At 38.2% G+C, this 23650-nt stretch overlaps 1 protein-coding gene across 1 annotated transcript in view; it reads left to right on the forward strand.

Annotated features, from left to right (window-relative positions):
* Nucleotides 1-23650, forward strand: part of RASEF (RAS and EF-hand domain containing) — a 127201-nt gene that overhangs the window by 89910 nt on the left and 13641 nt on the right. Inside the window, exons 15-16 of the mRNA XM_069064455.1 lie at nucleotides 6141-6260; nucleotides 10625-10701. Coding sequence (XP_068920556.1) covers nucleotides 6141-6260; nucleotides 10625-10701 — 197 coding nt within the window. The remainder of the gene's footprint in view (nucleotides 1-6140; nucleotides 6261-10624; nucleotides 10702-23650) is intronic.

Raw genomic sequence — 23650 nt, forward strand, 5'->3', positions numbered from 1 at the left:
ATTAATTTAATCAATAAGCTATTCAAAAATTATTGATGATTTTTGTATCACATTGCAAACATTTCCAGATTTTCCCTGCCCCGGTCTTGTAGCAAAGTAGAACAATTGTACAATTCACTGAACTCACCTGAGAGTAAGTGCTACATTTCTTATATGTAGACTCCCCAATCTCTCTTTTAAGTGTTTTTTTTTTTAAATCAGAAATGTACTTTTTTGCCTTCCCTCTCCACTGGAAAAAAAAAGAAAAAAAATTCCTTGTAATAAATTTGTGTAGTCAAGTAAAACAAATCCCATTGACTACATTCATAAATATCTATCTGATTCTGGACCCTAAATCCATTATCTCTCCGTTAGTAGTGGATTGCATGCTGCTATCAGTTCTATGGATAGAAGAAAAGTTCATTACCTAATAAAAGATAAAAAGGATCACTGAAAATTAAGTGAATAATTCTGATTACATAAAAATGATTTTTTTCCTCCAAAAACGAATCCAATAAAGCTAAGATTAAAAAGAAAACAATTAACTGGGAAATATCTTTGCAACAAGTTTCTATGATAAAAGTCTCATTTCTAAGATAATAATTTATTTATATTTAGATTCCATAATTTATTTATATTTATAATATTAAGAGGCATTCATTCCTTGATAAATGGCCTAAGGATATGAGCAAACATTTTTCAAAGGAAGAAACTTAGGCTATCTGTAGGCATATGGAAAAAAAAAAATAATTGCTTCAAACCACTCCTAGAGAAATGCAAATTAAAGCAGTTCTGAGATTCCATGTCCATCAGATTGGCAAATATGATTTTAAAAAAAGGAAATGATGTGTTAGAGGGGCTATGGGAAAAAGACACATTGAGACACTGTTAGTGGACTTGTGAATGGGTGTAACAATTTCTGAAAGTGATTTAATTATACACAAGGTTACTAAAAGTTAGGAGGAAGACAGTGTATGCCTTTTGACATAGCTATACCATTGCGACTGAAATAAGCTCTGAAAATAAAAATAAAAAATGAAATATTCTCTCTCACCAAGGAGCTCACATGTTATTAATGGAAACGAAAAGTATGTGTCTAAGTAAATACAGAGTATATGCAAAGTAAATACAATTACCCAGTAGAGCTATTGGCAGCTGAGAGTGAAGGTGGGTCAGGAAAAGTCCTCATTTAGAATCTAGTGGTTTGTTTTTTGTTTTTGCTTTTTGGAGGGCAGTTGGGGTTAAGTGACTTGCCCAAGGTCACAGGGCTAGTTTTTTTGTTAGGTGTCTGAGGCTGGATTTGAACTCAGGTCCTCCTGACTCCAGGGCCAGTGCTCTATTCACTGTGCCACCTAGCCACCCCTAGAATCTAGTTCTTGAATGGAGTTTTGAAGGAAACCTCAATGATGGAAGTGGGGAGGGCAATATATTCTAGGCATGAGGATGCAGCCCATGAAAAGACACAAATACAAAAGGTAGACTAGAAATTATTGAAGTTTTTGGTCCTTACTACCAATTTTTGGTCTGTAGTAAAAAGTTCATCAGTTGATATATCATGGGAAGCTATTGCAGAGGCCCAATGAGCTATGGTCTGAGTTGAATAAGAGGAAGATACCAGGCTGGATCGTATTTGGGACATTGATGTCCACTAAGGGGCCTCATATTGTCTACCTCTGCAAAAAGTTATCTTTTTAATGTCAGTCTTTCTCTGATGATCTCCAGTATCTCCCAACACATCTCTTCCATAATTCATGGAACAGTATGTTCTCAGAAGAATTAAAATTTGTAAGTGACCCAAAAAACAATGGAAGGTACATTTATTATCCTAGTAAGTAGGCTTCAGCATAATACCAGGAATGATTTGCATGTAAGGAGTGGTGTATTAGATGTCATCAGGCACACTGATGTTCAGAGAAGGAGGTAGACTGGTCATGGAGTGAGAATGAGGAACAGCATAGAGATAGCCTGAGTTCAGTGAGGCTATCCATGAAGTAATGAGGGACCAGAACAGGCATAGGCATGTAGTAGGAAGATTTTAGATCAAAAGTTCATGGAAACTCATGGCTAAAAGGCATATAGAATGGGAAGGCCTAGACAAGTGAGGGTAGAACAGCGGATGGAGTACTGATATTATGTGCCCATCGAGTTTTGAATATGTGGTAAAGTGTGTAAGTTGAGGGGCCATATAAGGCTAACAAAACTGAGAAAGAACTTTCCTACCCAGTAATTGTTTAGACTGTGATTAAACACATGCACAGTGGTTGACATCAACCAGAGTATTTAAAACAGTCCAGGCATTAAATGGCTGAAAATTTTTCCTGAATCTTAGCTGCCATCGTTGTTAAATATTAACACATTTTAAGTAGGTTACCAAGTTGGTAGTACCACAGTTTCCCCAGGCTGTGACCAGAATCTGAAAGGGGGATGGATACCTTTTGACCGAAGATCACTGCCTGAATTTGTAGCTGGGGACCAAATTGGATACAATCTGACATCTGATGTATGCACCAGAAAAATGACTGACCTGCTGACCCATACCTCTATCTTGTGATTTTCCAACTTGAAAGTATTCTTTCTTACTTTATACAACCTGAATGACTTAGGTGAAGATACATAGAATTTGGTGTCTTGATTTACTGGAAAGGGGTAAAGGATGCAATGCTTACTGTTGATTAGTCCATATAAATGAATAAGAACCTCGTGGGGTGTTGACAGAAAGTAGCCTTTGTATTTCAAAACCTTAAATCAAATTTCTGACCCCAATCTGCTTTTGGAACCATTCATTCATCTGATGACTTATCATTAAATTAAATATTTTTGGAGTACTAAACTGGAGTAGGGAGTCATATAGGATCCAAAGATGGAAAAGATGTGTATAATGACCAGGGGTGGGGAACCTGTGGCCTTGAGGCCACGTGTGGCCCTTTAGGTCCTCAAGGGCAGCCCTTTGACTGAATCCAAACTTCACAGAACAAGTCCCCTTAATAAAAGAATTTGTTCTGTAAAACTTGGACTCAGTTAAAAGGCCACACCCGAGGAACTAGAAGGCCATATGTGGCCTTGAGGCCACAAGTTCCCCACCCCTAGTATAATCTTTCATTTGGAAAGACAAGTCTTTTATGTGTAAAAACTAATAATATAAGAAATGCAATAAATGCTCAAGGAGTAGTACAGCAAATAGCCTTAGTAGCTAATATTTATATAGGGATTTCCATACATTCTTAGTTGATATTTGAAATAAATCCTGGTATGAAGTATAGGCATCCTTTTTGTACAGGTGAGAGAATGAAGGTTCAGAGATTTTAAGCATTAAATGATAGTATTAGGATTGGGCTCTGTGTCTTGGGACTCATTTTTGGGGTAACAATCCCAAATTTAGGGTTCTTTCCAGTACAGTAATTTGTCTTTCAGGTACTATAGTAGAAAAATGGTTCTTGGTGGACCAGGTTGGTGACAAAAGTCTTGACAGAAGAGGTAGCATTTGGTCTGGGTCTTGAAGGGCATGTGGGATTTGAGGAACTATTTGAAAGAACATTACAGAAAGAAGGTATGCTGAGCAAAGCTGTAGAAACAACCTGTTTAAGGAAATGAGTAAACTATTATGCTAAAGCAAAAAGTTGGTTTATTCAGGGCATCAGTGGAAAATAAAGTACATAGAAGTTGGTTGGGGCCATATTTGATAGTGGGCCTTCATAGTGGAATTATGAAAGAATGAATGAACGATGGCTTTATTAAAGTGTCTACAATGTGCATAGCACTGTACTGAGTTCTGGGGAAATAAATAGAAAAGTAAGAATCCCCCTGCTGTCAAGGTGCTCACATTCTAATGGGGCAGAAAATACACAGGGGAGATTGCAGCTACAAGTCACAATGAAAGATCCCATGGTCCTTAGGATACAGCAGCAAAGCAGATGGTAATGATGCCTCTTCTCTAAAGTCATTTCCATTGATGATATCATTTTAGTGATGAGGTTAATTGGTTTCTGATGCTGAACCAGTTGATGGTGCCAAGGACTTTGGTGGCAAGAACTTTGTTTTCTGGATTTTCAGCAGAAAATTCCTGACTAATTCCTTGTAGGGGCACTCACTTGCTGGATTGAAGAGTGATATCTGCAGACAGTGGAAGCATTGCTATTCCCAGAGCTCTTGGGTTCAGAGTCCTGGCTGTCTCGCTCAGACTCTGAAGGGAGATGATGGTCACACTTGATTTTCTTGACACCCATTGCTTCCTCCCTGTCCCACCGGGCACTCCAGTGCTTCAGTTAAGCTGACTGGCCTGCTATTCATTGGTAGTTGTTGGGATAGCAGTAGTTGATTCCTCAAATGATGCCTATGGGATTGGGCTGGAAGCAGGGCTGGTGGTTTGATGGGGGATGAGGTGCTGCTACTCTCCGGGCTCCTCTGCTTATCACCTTATTAGTGGCATTTGCTCAACAATTGCTGGAATTCATAAGGAGGGTGGGCCCTTTCTCCAAAATGATCTCTTCTCTCAGTGATAGCTGTGGGGACCTGAGCTGGGAGCAGTTCTGGTGGGTGGGAGAGACTTTTATTCCCAGTGCTCTTGGGTTCAGGGTTTGGGTCAGTTTCTATCAGAGTCTGTAGGAAGATAGTAATTAAGTGTGATGGTGGTTTGACTTGCCTGGCACCTGCTGCCTTCTGTTTTTCCCTTGGGACTCCTTTTGCTGCAGCATTTACAAATGGCATCAAATGCTTGGTGGCCTCCAGCCACTGTGTTTAAACTTGTATTGTACCGTGTAGCTTTTCACATTCCCCTTCCCTAAATGTCAGCCTATTCTGAAGACCAAATATGAACCCCAGCTCAATGCAGCCTGCAGTCCATATGGGATGATCTCATTATGACTCCTTCCTTTCTTACATACCTGAGTCCAGGACTCTTAGATTGTCCTTAACATGATAGAAGTTGACTCATCCATGTTTGTGGGATTTCTCAGACTGAGGATGTACTGGTACAAAAAGGTTTATATATTAGCAAAACTTTGATGCCCCTGGCTCAGCTGTGCCACTGGCAATGGGAAAAACCATTGAAGGTTATAAAAATATAATATAAATATAAACTTCAGTATAAAAATATCCTTATCCAAATGGGTTGAGAGGCAAATTCAAGAGACTTCGAAAATAGAGGGTTGGCGTGTTTGAATGATACTACTAGGTACTATGATGATGATGACATACTACTAACCTCTTCTCCTTGCCCCTTCTAACTCTGTGGTTCCCTAGATATATAAAATCTCAAATAATTTCTGCCATTGGGGAGTTTAGGAAATTATATGACAGGAACCATAGGAAAATTGTCAAATGTGTGTGTGTGTGTGTGTGTGTGTGTGTGAGAGAGAGAGAGAGAGGGAGAGAGAGAGAGAGAGAGAGAGAGAGAGAGAGAGAGAGAGAGAGAGAGAGAGAGAGAGAGAGAGAGAGAGAATGTGAATATATCTATGTGCATGTGTGCACACCTAATTAGTACAAAGTGTCCCAGAAGTCTTAGTGTAGTTCTAATCTGTTAAAGCTTAAAACTATACTAGGACTTTTGTGACACCCTGTATATAACCTTAGCTTGTAATCCAAGTGGAACTCGTGGTAAGTGTACCTAATTCACACATTTTGTGACTGAGGATTATATGATAATGGAGAATGTTATATAAAGTGCTTTAAAGTTTCCATAACGCTTTTTGTACATTATTTCAACCCATTACCCTGGATAGTGGTTTCTATATAAGAACAAATTATAACCATTAGGCCCCTGTTTTCTGTTGTGTTCCTTTCTTTTTTTCCCCCATAAACCGAATGGTAGTAAGTATAAAATCCCAGTTCCATTGATGTTAGAAGGTAATTACAAGGTTGACTGTATATTATGTATTGGTGTTAATGGGAGATGCCATCTAATTACAATTGTTGCAAGCAGAGGCTCCAGGTAGTTACTGTGTGAATCACAGCCCAATCTAATATTTAAATGCAGGAATGTCTCTTAAGTTAGTCCTTCCTTGCTGTTTCCTTTGTGTTTAAAATAAGGAGTTAGATTTTTAACTATAAACATGCAATTATGCTAATGAATGTCACCTTTATTATTAACTTAGTAATACATAAAGAGTAGAAGTTTGTATATAAAAGAACCCCCTGAATCCTTCTCTCTTTCTCTCCTTTTATAGGATGCAGCACGTGAAGCAATTCCAATTATGATGGTGGGAAATAAGGCAGATCTTTGTGAAACAGCTTTGGCCCAGGGACAGCAATGTGTGCCAAAACATTTTGGAGAAAAACTGGCCATGGTAAGATCAACAATGAATACCATTTAGGAGAGATGTTAAATCTAGATGCAAAGGCATAGATTATCTTACCCACCTAGGTCATGATCAGGCACACAATGGCCTAAGCACACTGAATACAACGGACATTGCTGAGAGTGTCAACAAAATGTTGAATTCAATATATATATATATATATATACACGTCAATGTCATTTCAACCTGTTATGGATCCACACTGCTGGGCTCACTGTCAGATTTCCAATCTTTCTTGATAACCTTCTTTCTGTTTTGCTCAGTAAGGGCAGAACTCTGTTCTCTTATACAGTTTTGAGTCAGTTCTCTAAGACTAACTCATTAGAATATAAGCTCATTGTGAGTAGTAATTATTTCGTTTTTTTTGGGTAGTGTCTGGCAAATGGTACTTCCTTAGTAAATGCTTGTTCATTGACTAATCTCTTTGGTATCCTTTAGGCTGCTTAATCATGGGGCCATAAGCAGGAAGTGACCTTTTACAAATGAGGAGATGGAGACTGAGTGGTCAGGTTAACTCCTGACCAGTAAGCATAGTAGACACACAGCACCCTGGATTTTCAGTATGGGAGAAAGAATGTCAGTAATTCAGAGTGCATGAGAACACAGAAACAAACAGTAGTCTAGCAACATTTGTTGTTCTGTTAATTAGTTGTGTCCAGCTCTTCATGGTCCGCGTTGGGGTTTTGTTGGTGAAGATCCTGAAGTGGTTTGCCATTTTCTTCTGCAGCTCATTTTACAGATGACTTGCCCAGGGTCACACAGTAAGTGTCTGAAGCCAGATCCTCCTGACTCCAGGCCTGGCACACTATTCATTGTGCCACCTAGCTGCCCTTGAAGAACATAAGCGGAAGGTAAAGGAGAGAGATTGTATAGAGGGAGTGAGTGTAGTAGCCTGACTGAAGCTTATCAAAGGGAATAATTCAAGGGAGCAAAAATGTAGCTTCCTAGCCCCTTCTTCCTTTAACCCTCCTGAGTATTACTGAATAGTAATCTATAATTCTTTATTAAGAACCTACTGTGTGCTGTGCAGTGGGGATACAATACAAACAATGAAGCAATCCTATGACAGTCAATTACTTGCTAGCAGCAATTCTGCATTGGTTACTTACCTAGCCACTATGAAGCTTTGTTGCTCAAGGCAGACCCCCACTGTGGAAAAGTCCAACATGGATTCCAGAAATGCTACTAGGAATAGTCATGTAACCTTGAGCAAGACAACATTTGGCTGCCTCATCTATAAAATGATCTTTCTGATAAGTATCTCAGAGGGGTTGTGGTGAGAGAAAAGTACTTGATAAATTGTGAATTTTAGAGAAATAGAAGCATTTGGGGGAAAAGAGAAGCAGGGAACATAAACAAAGGTCATTGTCTTCTGCCCAAATTTACATGATTAGACTGGTGAAATAAAACTGTTGAGTGTATCCCAAAAGTCTTAGTGTAGTTTTAGGCATTTAGAGTTAATAGCTTAAAATGGCACCAAATTCTTGGGATTCCCTGTTTTAGGCACCAGCTATGTTCAAGACCCTTTGTTAGGTACTGGAGATACAAAATCAGAACAATAACAGAAAAAGAGTCTCTGCCCTTAAGAGGCTTTCATTCTGTTAAAAAATGCTACTAAGGAGAAGTCTAATTGGGATAAGGGTATTGCTTAATGGGAAATAGAAATAAGAGGTTTCATGCAAAGAGAAAATATCTGACTTGAGTTTTAAAGAATGCCTAGGAATTCAACAACAGTAACAACAACTTCAGTAATGATAGGTAGCCAACAGTCTGTAAAACACTTTTATGCATGTTACCTCATTTGATTTGATCCTTACAGCAACCCCATGAACCAACTGTTCTTATTAAGGATGGATTGCTGGAGAGAGAGGATGGGGAGGGGAAGTGAGAGTGCTGAAGCTATTTTACAGATGATAAGATGGAGCCTGAGAGAAATTATATGACTTATCCAAGGTCACACAACTAGTAATTATTTGAGTGAAATCTTCATGATTCTGAGTCTAGTATATCCACTACTCAAGTAGAGAATGAGCATTTCAAGAAGAGGAAACATCATGAACCAAAAACAAGATATTTGCTCAGTAGATAGAAATCAAAGAGTGCCTGAAGGACAGTTATATGAGATAAGACTGGAAAGATAAAGTGCCATAGGTTTGTGGAAGACCCCAAATGCTAAGCAAAGGAATTTAAGCTTTGCTAGATAGGCAGAAGGGAATCAATAAACAAGTGCAGTAAGATGCCATGACCTGTACATAAGGAAGCATAATGTGATCTTGAACTCCCTTAAGAGAATCAGAACTTCCAGGAATTAAGAGGTGAGAACTCTGCCCCAGTCAGACCTCTAGAATACTGCACTCACTTCTTGGCCCCACAGCTTAAGGACATTGGTGAGCCAGTGAGAGAGAGTGTTCAGAGAAAGGTTACTGGGACGGTGAAAGACCTGGAGTACATGTCCTATGAGTCCTGGTTGAAGGATCTCGTGGTGTTTAATAAGAAGATAAAACTCAGGTATTTGGCAGCCTTATTGTAGAGGAGGCACTGGGAAAAGGTACATTTAGAGATGTTATGCCTTGGCCTTAGGGAGCAAAGAACACAAATACACATCAGTGTATTATATCCTTTATAATGTTCTCTTTGGCCTCAGAGCTGAGTACAATCTATAGAAATTGCTAAGAGGAAAACTGAGACTTGACATCATATCTAAAACCAAATACCAAGGTTTCTTAACAATTAAAGCTATTCTAATCAGCAAGCAAGGACTTATTAAGAGCCTATTATGTGCATGGTAGTATGTTAGGCATTGGAATATGAAATTGCAATGGATTGCTTTCAGAAGTAATGGATTCTTCCTCTTTGGAGGTCTACATACAGATATTGGATGGTCACTGTCACTTATGCTATTATGAGCTTTCCTTCTATGCATAGGTCAATCTCTTCAAACTCCCAGATTTTGTGAAAGAGTACTTAATACAGTGCCTGGCACATAGTAGGTGCTAATATCTATTTATTGATTATTTATTGAAAGATTGTTCTGGCACTGATATTAAGGATGGATTGCTGAAGAGAGAGGATGGGGAGGGGAAATGAGAGTGTTGAAGCTATTTCCATAGTTCAGGTGAGGGACTATAGTAGGGTGTTGGAAGTGGGAGTTAAGAAGAAGAGATGGATACAGGAGATGTTGTGAAAATAGATTTGAGAGAACTTACTAGCTGATTGGTTATATGGAATGATAGTGAGGAAAAGAATGTGAGGTAACCTCAAGGTTTCAAAGATGAGAATGCTGGGAATGGGAATTTTAAAAAATAATTTATTTTTAGTTTTCAACATTTACTTCCATAAGATTTTGAGTTTTAAATTTTCTCCCCCTTCCTCTCCTCCTTCCTCCCCAAGATGGCATGCATTCTGATCTAGACTCTACTTATATATTCATATTAAACATATGTTCACATTAGTCATGATGTAAAGGAGAATTAGAACTAATGGGAGGAACCATGAGAAAGAAGAAGCAAAACAACAAAAGAAAAGGAGAGCAAATCATTTGATACCATCTGCATTCAGATTCCACAGTTTTCTCTGGATGTGGATTGCATTTTCCATTGTGAGTCTTAAGCCCTTAGTTGTTTTAGATCATTACATTGCTGAGAAGAGCTGTCTATCAAAGCCAGTCATCACAAAATGTGGCTGTTACTGTGTACATTGTTCTCCTGGTTCTGCTCATTTCACTCAGCATCAGTTCATATAAGTCTTTACAGGTTTTTCTGAAGTCTGCCTGCTCATCGTTTCTTATAGCACAATAGTGGGAATGGGAATTTTAAAGCCCAAGAAAAGATCACCAAGTTTTTTTCTTACAGACCATCATCATCATCATCCTTAATAATAATGATAATGATAATAATAATAATTACATGTCTTTAATATTTGTAGAACTTTTTACATGTATCATCTCATTTGATCCCTAACAATAACCCAGTGAGATAGGTGCAATTATCTTCATTTTATAGATGAAGAAAACTGGAATAAAAAAAGTTAGCTTTTCTAGGGTCACGTAGCTAGTAAGTTTTAAATTCTGGATTTGAACTCAGGTCTTCTCCTTCTGACACTTAATTCCAGTGCTCAGTCCATATAGCTACATCTGTAATCTACATAACCTTGATATTCCTCCATCATACATTCAAAGCCTTAGAAAATCTTTAGCAAATTATGTTATCCCTTAAAAACTGAAAGTAGAAATTTAAGGGCATGTAGTCAGATAAAAGTTAGTTAGTCTAAGGATTTGTGTTTGATGAAAATGCTAAAATTCCTAGAAAGGCATGACCTTCCATGTAACTGTTGAATGTGTTTCTCTTCCTCAGACCTATGGTGCCTTATTCTGTGAAACAAGTGCTAAAGATGGCTCGAACGTTGTGGAAGCAGTTCTTCATTTAGCTCGGTAAAAAGTCCACCTTGTTTTTTGAAAAACAAGTGTTCAATTGATTTTGTATTTAGGTCAAACTTCCTGACCTAAACCACCCATTATAACATTAGTTAGAAAACATTCTCCTCTTCTGAGTGCAGGAAAAGAGTAAATAAACATGTACTTCATGAGAATAGGTTGCATTAGAAAATACCTTCAGTGCCAAACAAAACAGGTGCATCAGAGGTGCAATTGACATTTCTTTAAAATGTCACCGTAAAGCTAATTGTTGACTTCTGTGACTCATTTCCAGGAACCTCATTTTGAATACAACAGTCCATTCTGTGTACAACCAGCCATAATGACATTTTCCAGTGTTCAAAAAGCAAAACAATTTAGACCAATTTTCAGGGAACATTCTAACTAGGGAGAGGGAGAGAAGCCCTTAGAAGTTGTCTTTTCCAACTTCCTCTTTTCCTCATTTAACCAATAAGGAAACGAAAACCCAAAGAAGTAGTTTCACTACGGTCACACTAATCATTATTTGGCCAGTTGGGACTAGAGTGTATGTTTCCAAGATCCCAATCTAGTGTTCCTTTCTTTACCCCACACTTTGTCCTACTGATGGGCCAATTTGAAAATACTTTGTCAAAACTATTTCTGAGTAATTATTAATCTGCGGAAATTATATTAATTTTGATCTTTGTTGTGATGAGTGTCAATATTAAATTTAATGGATTTGAATTGTAAGCATTTTAATTCTTCTGAAAAATCTGAGGAGATAAAAAGATTATCTGTTAGTCTTAATACTTTTATCTGTATCAGATTCCTCTTAGTTTGGGGGAGGTGTCACTTAATGGGGGGAACCTTTATGGAAGAGAAATCCGATCTATGAGCAACTCTCAAGAATTTCAATATTTTAACATTAAAATGTAGATGACAAAAATGAAATCAGGCCTATTGTTTTTAAATGGTAGACTTACCAAAACATAATTTCAATGATGAAGATGCTTTGGAGGTTTTCAGAGACATTATCTTTTCTTAGAAGAAAAACCTCTTCTGCTGATAATATATTCACAATTTGAACAAGTTAACAGTATTTTAAACTGGTACTTTACTGTAAGTAGCCACTTAATCCTAGCTATTTACTATTTAAAATGCTGATCACAGACCTTTAAAGATCCATGGAAGGGACCTTTTACTTTACTTAGTCCAATCCCTGTATTGCAGAAAGGAGAAAACTGAGCCCTAGAGGGATTAGCAACTTCTGTTTGTTAATGAGAAATCTGGTCTCTTCAATATTAATAACAAATGTGCTTTCCACTATTTCACATGGTTCTCTTTGATATTATTGATTTTAAAAGATCCAATGAATAGAAGAATTCATCTTCTTATCACATCTTTTTTTAAAATAATGTCTCTTTTTAAAAGAATGACAGGGCAAGATATTCGGGTAGGAGGAATCAATAAATCCTTACTTATTAAGTTCCTACTAGATGTCTGGGTATATAAAGGCAAAAAATAATATTATTTCTGTTGAGTATATATTCTATTGTTCTCCAGTTCTTTCACTTGTGTCTGACTTTTCATGACCCCATTTGGGATTTTCTTGACAAAGATACTGGAGTGTTTTGCCATTTCCTTCTCTGGCTCATTTTTACAGATGAGGAAACTGAGACAAATGGGGTTAAGTGACTTGCCCAGGGTCACACACCTAGTAAATGTCTGAGATTAGATTTAAACTCATGTCTTCCTGATTCCAGGTCTGGCACTGTTTCCACTGTGCCACCTAGCTAACTACTTATAGGGGTAGACAATAATGTAGATAGAAAATCAGTATATACCATATGACATAGTTTTTTGGGGGAAGCACTAGTAGGTAGCAAGGCTTAGGGAAGTCCCAATAGCAGGTGTTGTCTGGGCTGAGCTTTGAAGGAGGTTAAGGCTTCTGAGAGGTAGCAGTGAGGAGGGTCTGTGTTCTGGGCCTGGGGGACAATGTGTACCAAAGCACAGCCGTGGGAAATGGAATACTGAGTATGAGAAGTTATTAGAAGGTCAATTTGACTGGACTATAGCCTACGTGAAGGGGAATAATGTTTCAGATTTTTTCCTTGTCTTTCCCCTACCCCCACCAACCCAAGATAGCAAGCCTACTGAATACCCCTCCCCCAATCTGTTCTCTCTTATATCCTCTCCTATTCCCCCCTCTAACTTTCTAGTAGGGCAAAATGGATTATTTCTATACCCCAGTGCCTGTATATCTTATTTCCCAGTTGCATGTAAAAAACAATTTTTTTAGCATTTGTTTTTAAAACTTTGATTTCCAGCTTCTTTTCCTTCTTCCCTCCTTACTCCACCCCCACTAGGAAGATAAGCAATTCAATATAGGTTGTACATGTGTAGCTATGCAAAACATTTCCATAGTAGTTATACTGTGAAAGACTAACTATATTTCCCTCCATGCTATCCCTCCACCACGTATTCTGTTTTCTACTTTGACCCTGTCCCTTTTCAAATGTATGTGCTTCTAACTACCCTCCCTTCTATCATCCGCCCTCTTATCCCCTTTCCCCCTACTTTCCTGTAGGGTAAGATACTCAAATGAGTGTGTATGTTATTCCCTCCTTAAGCCAAATTCAGTGAGAGTGAGGTTGACCCATTCTCTTTCACCTTCCTGCTTTTTTATATGAGATAATTTACCCTATTCTGTCTCTCCCTTTCTTCTTCTCCCATTATATTCCTTGCTCACCTCTTAATTTTATATTTTTAGATATCATCCCTTCCTCTTCAACTGATCCTGTGCCCTTTGTCTATTTATACATGTACACACATATACACACACTCACATATGTATTTATACACACATGTACCCTCCTATACATACATATATGTATGTATATATATATACACACACACATATATATTCCCTTCAACAATCCTCATACTGAGAAAAGTCTCATGAGTTACAATTATAATTTTTCCATGTAGGAATGTAAATAGTTCAATTTTAATAAGTCCCTTATGATTTCTTTTTCCTGTTTATCTTCTCATGCTTCTTGTATGTGAAAGTCAAATTTTCTGTTCAGCTCTGGATTTTTCATCAAGAATACTTGAAAGTCCTCTATTTCATTGAATGACTATATTTTCCCCTGTAGCATTATACTCAGTTTTGCTGGGTAGGTGATTCTGGTTTTTAATCTCAACTCCTTTGACCTCTGGAGTATCCTATTCCAAGCCCTTCGATCCCTCAGTGTAGAAGCTGCCAGATCCTGAGTTACCCTGATTGTGTTTCCACAATACTCAAATTGTCTCTTCTTGACAGCATTTAGTATTTTCTCCTTGACCTGGGAACTCTGGAATTTGGCTATGATATTCCTCGGATTTTTCTTTTGGGGATCTTTTTCAAGAGGAGATCAGTGAATTCTTTCAATTTCTATTTTTTCTCTCTGGTTCTAGAATATCAGGGCTATTTTCCTTTAGAATTTCTTGAAGGATGATTTCTAGGCTCTTTTTTTGATCATGGTTTTCAGGTAGTCCAATAATTTTTAAATGATGTCTCCTGGATCTATTTTCCAAGTCAGTGGTCTTTCCCATGAGAAATTTCACATTGTCTTCTATTTTTTTTTTCATTTGTTTGGATCTGTTTTATAGTATCTTGATTTCTCATAAAGTCATTCGCTTCCATTTGCTCCAGTCTAATTTTGAAGGAATTATTATCTTCAGTGAGTTTTTGAAATTCCTTTTCCATCTGTCAAATTTGGCTTTTTAAAGCACTCTTCTCCTCGTTGGCTTTTTGAGCCTCTTTTGCCATTTGAGTTAGTCTATTTTTTAAAGTTATTTTCTTCAGTGTTTTTTTTTTGGGGGGGGTTCCCTTTAGCAGGCTCTTGACTCACTTTTCATGATTTTCTTGCATTATTCTCATTTCTCTTACCACTTTTTCCTCCACTTCTCTTACTTGATGTTCAAACTCCTTTTTGCGCCCCTCCATGGCTTATAACCAGTTCATATTTTTCTTGGAGGCTTTTGATATGGGAGTTTTAACTTTGTTTACTTCTTCTGATTCCTTGTTTTGATCCTTTTTGTCCCTAAAAAAGGATTCTGTGGTCTGATTGTGCTGACTCTGCTCACTCATCTTGCCAGCCAATACTTGACTTTTGAGCTCTTTGCCACAGTAGATCTCTGCTTCCACAGTGGAGACAGCTGTGTCCCAAATTGCTGCGGTTTTCACAAATGTTTTCAGAGCTATGAGGAGGGCACCCTCTCTACAGACACCCCAAGCTCTGGCACAGTGGCCACACACCCCAGGACTTCCACCTAAGACCACGATCCAGATCCAAGCAGGTCAAAGCAAGAGCACTTACCCTCTGAATGGTCCCTTGGTCCCCCCTATGATCTGCAAGCCAGGAACTCTGGAGGCAGTCACAAGAGAGCAGCTGTAGATGCTGTGCCTCTGCCACCTCTCACCCCCGGGGCAGGGTCTGGACCAAGCTCTTCAGTCACCCAATTCCAACAGAGTTCCCCACTGAACTTTTACTTTTTCTTTGGCATTTATGGGTTGAGAAGTCTGGAAACCACCACAGATGCCAGTGAATTACTCTCCTGAAGTCTGCTCCTGCTGGTCTGGGATGCCTGTTGGAGCTGCCCTGGGTCTGGGACCATGTGGCTCATGCAGGACTGTGCTCAGCTCCCAGCTTGGTGTGATAGACCCTTCCTGTAGGCCTCCCAGGCTGACTTCAGTAGGAGATTTGTTTCTTTCTGTCACTTTGTGGGTTCTGTAGCTCTAAAACTTGTTTAGGGTCATATTTTACAGGTATTGGAGGTGGTTGGAGTGGGAGCTCAGACAAGTTCCTGCTTTCACTCAGCCATCTTGGCTCTGCCCCTTTCCTCCCCCCACCAATGTTTAACAAGACTCTAAGTAAGGTCAGAGAACTATGTTGGGAAAGGTACTAAATGCCAAACAGAGGAGTATATCTGGGAGCACCAGCTTGAGCAGCAATGCAACATGGTTAAATCTGTGTCTTAGGACAATTACATTAGCACCTGTATGGGGGATAGATTGGAGAAAGGAGGGTCTTGAAGCAGAGAGATAAATTATTAGGCTACTGCAATAGTCTGGGTAGGTGGTGATGAGAGCCTTCACTATAGTTGTGAAGATGGAGATAGAATTTGAAGCTGTTCTGTATGTATATAGAAATGATGAGACTTGAGAAGTGATGATTATATATATATATATCTGGCAAGTGTGAAGAGTCAAGGATGAATCCTAGGTTGTGAACCTTGGTGATTGGAAGGATGGGAGTGGCTTCAACAGAAAAGGAGATATTTGACATCAGTCAATCAGCAAACATCTATTAAGTGTCTATGATATGCCAGGTCTAGGGGAACTAGATTCAAGTCAGGAAGATCTTAGTTCAAATCCAACCTCAGATATTTAGCAACTGTGTAACCTGAAGTAAGTCACTTAACCCTGTTTACCTCAATTTCCTCATCTATAAAATGAATTGTAGAAGAAAGTGGCAAACTACTTTAGTATTCTTTTGTTAATTTTTTTTTTGCTTTATTTTTGGAGTGGGCAAGGCATGGCAATTGGGTTTAAGTGACTTGCCCAAGGTCACATGGCTAGTAAGGTTAAGTGTTTGAAGTCAGATTTGAACTTGGGTCTTTCTGACTCCAGGGCTGGTGCTCTATTCACTGCACCACTTTGGCCCCCCCGCAACACACACTCTAGTGTTCTTGCAAAGAAAATCCCAACTGGGGTCATGAATCAGTCAGACATGACTGACTGAACAGCAATAACAAAAACATGTGCCAGGTCTACATATATATAGAAAATTATATATTAGGTATTTATGTGTCAGACACTGGACTAAGCACTCAGAATACATGTGTATTGCTTCTAGGGAAGTCAGCTAGACAGTCTGTGCCCTCAAGGAACTCACATTCTAATGGGGGAGGAGAACACTTGAAGGGGATGGAGTATGTGTGAGTTGTTATGGTTTGGAAATGGATGGGAAATGAAATAGAGGCTTGTTTCTGGTCCAGTTATGATGAAAGTTCACCAATCCAGAAACCAGAGTACCGGGGTCAGTGTCCAGATTTCCTTGGGAAAGGGCATGTTAAGTGCTGGAAATACAGACAATGCAAAGCAATTCCTGCCCTATAGGAGTTTACATTCTAATGAGAGAGACAACATATAGATACATAAATAGGATGTATAGAAAATAAATACAAAATAATTTGGGAAAGGTGGGTGCTGTAGTGAGTTTTAGGGAAAAGTTGAATTCTATTATCAGTATGTTTGATTTAAAGTATTGATGGGACAACCTATTGGAGATGTCTAGCTGACACTTTTTGATGCAAAATTAAAATTCAGGAGAGACATTAGGACCCATTAAGTAAATGTGGAGTCCCTGCATGGAAATAATTGAATCCATGTTGATAGAATGAGATAAACAAGGGAATTGTAGAGAAAGAAGCAAAAACCTTTGAAGAATACCTCTGGTTATCAAACATGGTGAATGATTAACCAATAAGACTGAAATAAACCTAACATTTGACAGGTAGGAGAGCCGGAAGGGAGAAGTGTCACAGAAGGCAAAGGTAGAGAGAAGTATATAAACAGAAGGGGTTTGTCAACAATAAAAAAATTTGAAAAGCCAAAGAATATGAAGAATAAAGGAAAAAACCATTGATTTTAACAGTTAAGATTGTTGATCTTGCTTGAGAAAGCAATTTTAGACAAAGGATAGTGTCAGAAGCCTGTTTGTAAGGACTTGAGAAGTAGATGTGGAAGCAGAATGCATAGTGATTGTTTCTAGGAATTTAAAAACGAAAGGAAAGTGTTACTAGAATTTTCAAAGTTTTTATTTGCTACTGCTCAAATAAGCCAGGATAATTAATACAGACAGGTAAAATGCAGTTTGCTTATTCACTCAAGAGTGTGATATGCATCATCAGTAGGTGATGGACGTGTGTGTGACATAAGCAGATGAAACCCACACATAGTATAATATATTCATATATAACATTTGTACATACAGTGCATGCACATACATGCATATGCACATGTACATAGGCATGTATGTTGCATAAATATGTAGACATACACGCATGTTCTGATCTCCAGAGATTAAAGAGTTGATACTGGTATGCTTAGGAAACAGTTTTGCCATGAGCAAGTGTAGCACATAGATGGAAAAAAGGTACTCATTATAACAAAGGAGGATGCTTACATTGTTACAAAGGAAAATGTCTTTGTTAGCATGAGCATTCACACCAGAATAAAGAAAACAATATTGTCTTTATTAGTCAGTGAGTGAATAAGAATGTGTTATTTAGGGGTATATGGGGTGTTCAGGAAGGACCAGTACCTCTGGTTAGATGACAGTATATGGTTGAATCAGTTAATTACAGGATTAAGGTTATAGGGAGGAACAGGAATGACAATCTGAGAAGGGAACTGGGACTAGAGATTGTGATAAAAATAAAAAGTTTAGGAAAACTGAGGAAAAGGGAAAGATGAAAGAGTAAGAGAGGATTATCAAAGTGGGGAATTTGAACATTCAGGGACATGGATGTAGAAAATTATGGGTGATGGGTAGAACTAAGGTATTATTTCCCTGTTGGTGGCTGAGATGGAATAGACATAGAGGTTAAAGGTGATGAACCTTGAGACTAAGGAGTTCAAGGAGAGACTCACATGTCTATCCAAATCTCCAAGTATGAGAACAGGGGTTAGAGAAGAGAAGGAAACTGTGAACTATGTTCTCAATGATGGCAGTGATCATCCATGATTCCAGAGGATTATGATGAGACATCCTGTTTGCCTCCTGACATAAAGGTGATGTACTCAGGGTGTAAAATGAGACGTATACATTTTGAGGTCAGCCAAGAAGGGATTTATTTTGCTTTCCTATGTATTTTTATTACAAGGAATTAGTTTTTACTTTTTCCCCAATGAGATAAGAGTTTAGAGGGAGAGAAAATAGATTTTCTTAATTAAAAATCAATATAAAAAATGAACTCCCTGAGAAGAGAAGAGGGAGTGACCTGAAGGCTAATCAATTATATCAATAAGGATCTGTACAAGGTGATGGAGACGTATGGAATGAACCTTTAAAAGAAGAGAGAACAGTCAGCAGTCAGTCAAATATTTACTAAGGGCCTATTATGTGCCAGACACTGTGCTAAGCACTGGGAATGCAAAGAAGTTCAAAAGTCTGTCCCTGTCTTCAAGGATCTCACGATATTTTGGGGGAGACAGCATGAAAACAACTATGTACTAACAAGCTATATGTAAAATAAATTTTAAAAAATTATCCATAGAGAGAAGGAACTAAAATTTAAAAAGTCTCTAAAATTAGAATTAAGGTTTCCCATAAAAATTAGGATTTTAGGTTGGATGGAAGGAAGCCAGGAGGTAGAGATGAGGAGGGAGAGCATTCCAGGCATGGGGGATAGCCAGTGAAAATGCTTGGAGTCAGAAGATGGAGTATCTTGTTTGAGAAACAACAGCAAGGAGATCAGTATTGGAGCAAAGAGAGTCTGAAACTGACAATGGGGAATGGAGATTATGTACATTCTTCCTCCTAAATCATTGGATGATGAAGGGAGGGCTGGAAAAGAAAGAAGGTCTTTAAAAAAGTCACAAGCAGCACTGACTGGAGAGGGTGTCCTAGCCATTTGATGTTTTCAGAGTCAGGCTTCCATTAATGCAGAGAGTGAAAGAATAAAATGAAAGGTGAGTTCTGTTATCAATAGGAAAGGGTTCACCCAGCAGAATGGGAAAGTAGTTACTAAGGAGTGGTGTTGCAGAGCAAGATGGGATTAGAGTAATATAGGGAGAGATAACAGGCAAGAAGGATTTTCACTTCTGCAGATAACCTTGGATTAAGTTACTTGGCATCACCAGTCTTTAAAATCCTGTAATGACTGAGAGTGCATTGGCATGAAGGCAGTATTTTTTTCCTCTCTTTAAAAAAAACACTTTTCCAAAAAGAATAAAATGAAAAAATATTTTTCCAGTTACATGTAAAAATTTTTAATATTAGTTTAAAAAAATTTAGTTCCAAATTATCTCCTCTCTTCTTGTCCATTGAGAAGGCAAGCAGTTTGATATAGGTTATACATCTTCAATCATGCAAAACATTTCTACATTAATCATGTTGTGAAGAAAAATCTTATCAGTTTCCAATTCTGTGCTTCACAAAAAGCTGCTATAATTTTTTGGTACATATAGGTCCTTTTCCTTTCCATTTTTTTTGGGGGGGGGCGGTATGTAGACCTAGCAGTGGTATTTCTGGGTTAAAGGGTATGCACAGTTTTATAGCCTTTTGGACACAGTTCCAAATTGCTCTCCAGAGTGGTTGGATCAGTTTACAACTCCACCAACAGTGCATTAGTGTCTCCATTTTCCCAAATTCCATCCATCTTTTGTCATTTTCCTTTTCTGTCATATTAGACAGTTTGACAGATTTGAGGTAGTACTTCTTTTGCTTAATTTGCCTTTCTCTAATCAATAGTGATTTAGAACATTTTTATATGACTATAGATAGCTTTGATGATTTTGCCTGAAAACTGCCTGTTCATATCTTTTGGCCATTTATCAATTTGGTGATAACTTGTATTCTTATAAATTTGACTTAGTTTTTTTCTATATTTGAGAAATGAGGCCTTTATCAGAGAAACGTGCTATAAAAAGTTGCAACCCCCCCTGCACCCCCTAAGTTTTCTGCTTTTCTTCTAATCTTGGCTGTGCTGGTTTGTTTGTGCAACCCTTTTTAATTTAATGTAATCAAAATTATCTATTTTATATCCTGTCTCTTGTTTGGTCCTAAATTCTTTGCTTATCCATAGATCTGACAGGTAAACTATTCCATGTTCCCCAAAGGCAGTACATTTTCATTTCAATTGAATAAACATTTATTAGGTGTCTGCTATGTGCTAAATACTGTACTAAGTGTTGGGGATAAAAAAAAAACAGATAAAAGACAGGGGAGTCAACATTGCAAATAAACATGTACAAAGCAAGCTTATATACAGGATACACGTTGTTTGTCCTTTGTTCTCAATTATCAATTGGGAAATGGCTCTTATTTTTATAAATCTGATTCAGTTCTCTATATGTTTGAGAAATGAGCCCTTTATTAGAGAAATTTGGATCAATTTTTTTTCACAGTTATTATTGCTAACTCTATTTCCCTGCATCCTATTCTCCTCCCCATTTATTATGTTCTCTCCTTTCACCCTGTTCCTCTTCATAAGTGTTTTGCTTCTGCCTAATCTGCCCTACCTTTTATACCCCTCACCCCCTTCTTTTATCCCCTTCCCCTCCTACTTTCCTTTAGGGTAAGGAAGATTTTTATATCCAATTGAGTATGTATGTTACTCCCTTTTTGAGCCAATTCTGATCAGAGTAAGGTTTACTCCTTTTCCCCTCCCACCTCTTCCCCTCCACTGTAAAAACTTTTTCTTGCCTCTTTTGTGTGAGATAATTTACCCCATTCTACCTCTCCCTTTTTCTTTCTCCCACTGCATTCCTCTCTCACCCCTTAATTTTATTTTTTAGATATAATCCCTTCACATTCAACTCATACCTGTTCACTCCTTCTACAAACTACCCCAATAATGAGAAAGGTCTGATGAGTTACAAATATCTTCCCATGTAGGAATATGAACAGTTTAACCTTATTAAGTCCCTTATGATTTCCGTTTCCTGTTTGTCATTGTATGCTTCTCTTGAATCTTGTATTTGAAATTTTCTATTCAGCTCTGGTCTTTTCATCAAGAATACTTAAAAGTACTCTATCTCATTAAATACCCATTTTTTTTCACCTGAAGGATTATACTCAGTTTGGCTAGGTAGCATAATATCATATTCCAAACCATCCAATCCTTTAGTGTAGAAGCTGCTACATTTTGTGTTATCTTTGAATTGTTTCTTTCTGGTTGCTGGCAATATTTTCTCTTTGACTTGGTAACTCTGGAATTTGGCTATAACATTCTTGGCAGTTTTCATTTTGGGATCTCTTTCAGGAGGTGATTGGTGGAGTCTTTCAATTTCTGTTTCTTTCTGGTTCTAGAATAGCATGACAGTTTTCCTTGATAATTTCTTTAAAGATGATGTCCAGGCTCTTTTTTATCATGACTTTCAGGAAGTCCAGTAACTTTTAAATGATTTCTTCTGGGTCAATTTTCCAGGTCAGTTGTTTTTCCTGTGAGATATTTCACATTGTCTTCTATTTTTTATTCTTTTGGCTCTGTTTTATTGTTTCTTGATTTCTCATAATGTCATTAGCTTTCATTTGCACCATTTTAATTTTCAAAGAATTATTTTCTTCAGTGAACTTTTGGGCTTCCTTTTCCATTTAGTCAGTTCTACTATTTAAAGGCATTCTTTCCCCCATTGGACTTTTGGACCTCTATTACCAGCTTTTTTTTATTCTGTTTTTTAAGATCTTATTTTAAATAGTTATTTTCTTCAGTATTTTTTTGTCTTCTTTACACAGTTTTCTTGCATCACTTTCATTTTTTTAACTAATTTTTCCTCTGTCTCTCTTTCTTGATTTTCAAAATCCTTTTTGAAATTTTTTTTTTTTTTGCCTTTTAGAGGGCACTTGGGGTTAAGTAACTTGCCCAAGGTTACATGGCTAGTTTTTTTTTTTTTTTTTGTGGGTGTTAAGTGTCTTGGGCCAGAACTGAACTCAGGTCCTCCTGACTCTGGGGCCGGCCCTTTACTCACTGTGCCACCTAGCCATTTCCCCCCCCTTTTTGAACTCTTCCATCATCTGAGACCAATTGATACTTTTCTTGAAGGCTTTGGATGTAAGGGCTTTGACTTTGTTGTCTTCTTCTCAGTATATGTTTTGATCTTCCTTTTCACCATAGTAACTTTTTATAGTCAGAGTTTTTCCTGTTGTTTGCTGATATTCCCAGCCAATTACTTGACCTTTGAGTCTTTGTTAAAGTAGGAATCTACTTCCAGGGTAGAGGATATACTGTCCCAAGCTTGAAGGGTTTTATGTAGTTTTCAGAGATACTTCTATGGACCTGTAAATTTTCAGTTCTTCCAAGGTGGTATGATCTGAAGAGAGGTGTTTACTCCTCTCTTGGTCTGTGCTCTGGTCTGTGAGTGACCATAAACACCATTTTCTGCCCTGGAAACCATAAGTTCAGCCCCCCTCCACTCTGGCCACAAACTCTGCTATGCTACTGCTCTCTCTCACCTTCAGACTGCCACCCAGGACTGCTACCTGGATCCAAGTAGGGGCAAAGCAACAGAGTCCTGCTTCACTGCTAGCAAAAAGACCCCCAATCTCCTTTGGACTAGTTGTTCAACCCCCTTACCCTCTGTGGGATGAGAGCTCCAGAAGCAACTGCTGATTCAGTCGCTCCCAAGCTCTGCTCCTGGTTTGCTGGGGCCTAGTTTATGCTGGCTCAGCCTGTGCTGGACTCCAGTCCTTTGTCACCCTGGTATAACAGACCTTTCTTGCTGATTTTCCAAGTTTTCATGGACTGAACATTTTTTTACTACATCTTTTTGTGAGTTCTGTTGCCCTAGAATTTGTTTAGAGTCATTTTAAAGGTATTTGGAGGGGCTTGGGGTAGCCTTTGCTCTCCCATCTTGGCTCCACTGTGGAATGCTTATTTTCTGGGCTGTCTTGTTGTGGAACAACCAGGAGGCCAGAGTCACTGAATCGAAGAGTACCTGTCAGGGAGTAGGTTAAGAAGCCTGGAAAGGCAGGAGGGGACTAGGTTAGGAAGGGCTTCAAATGCCAGAGCATTAATATATACCCCTGGAGGCAATAGGAAGCCACTGGGAGTTTGTTGAGTAGGGGGAGTGACATGATGAAACCTGCATTTTAGGAAAATCACTTCAGTGACTGAATGGAGAATGGCTTGCTCATCTGTGGTGTGTTATGTCCATTGGGGTATAAGTGGATGATGTAGTGAAAGAATTATTATATTATGGCAGTCTATAGAGCCC

Source organism: Petaurus breviceps, unplaced genomic scaffold (assembly GCF_028583685.1).
Source record: "Petaurus breviceps papuanus isolate PSGF00001 unplaced genomic scaffold, PetGlider_PUasm1.0 138, whole genome shotgun sequence".
Taxonomy (NCBI): Eukaryota; Metazoa; Chordata; class Mammalia; order Diprotodontia; family Petauridae; genus Petaurus; species Petaurus breviceps.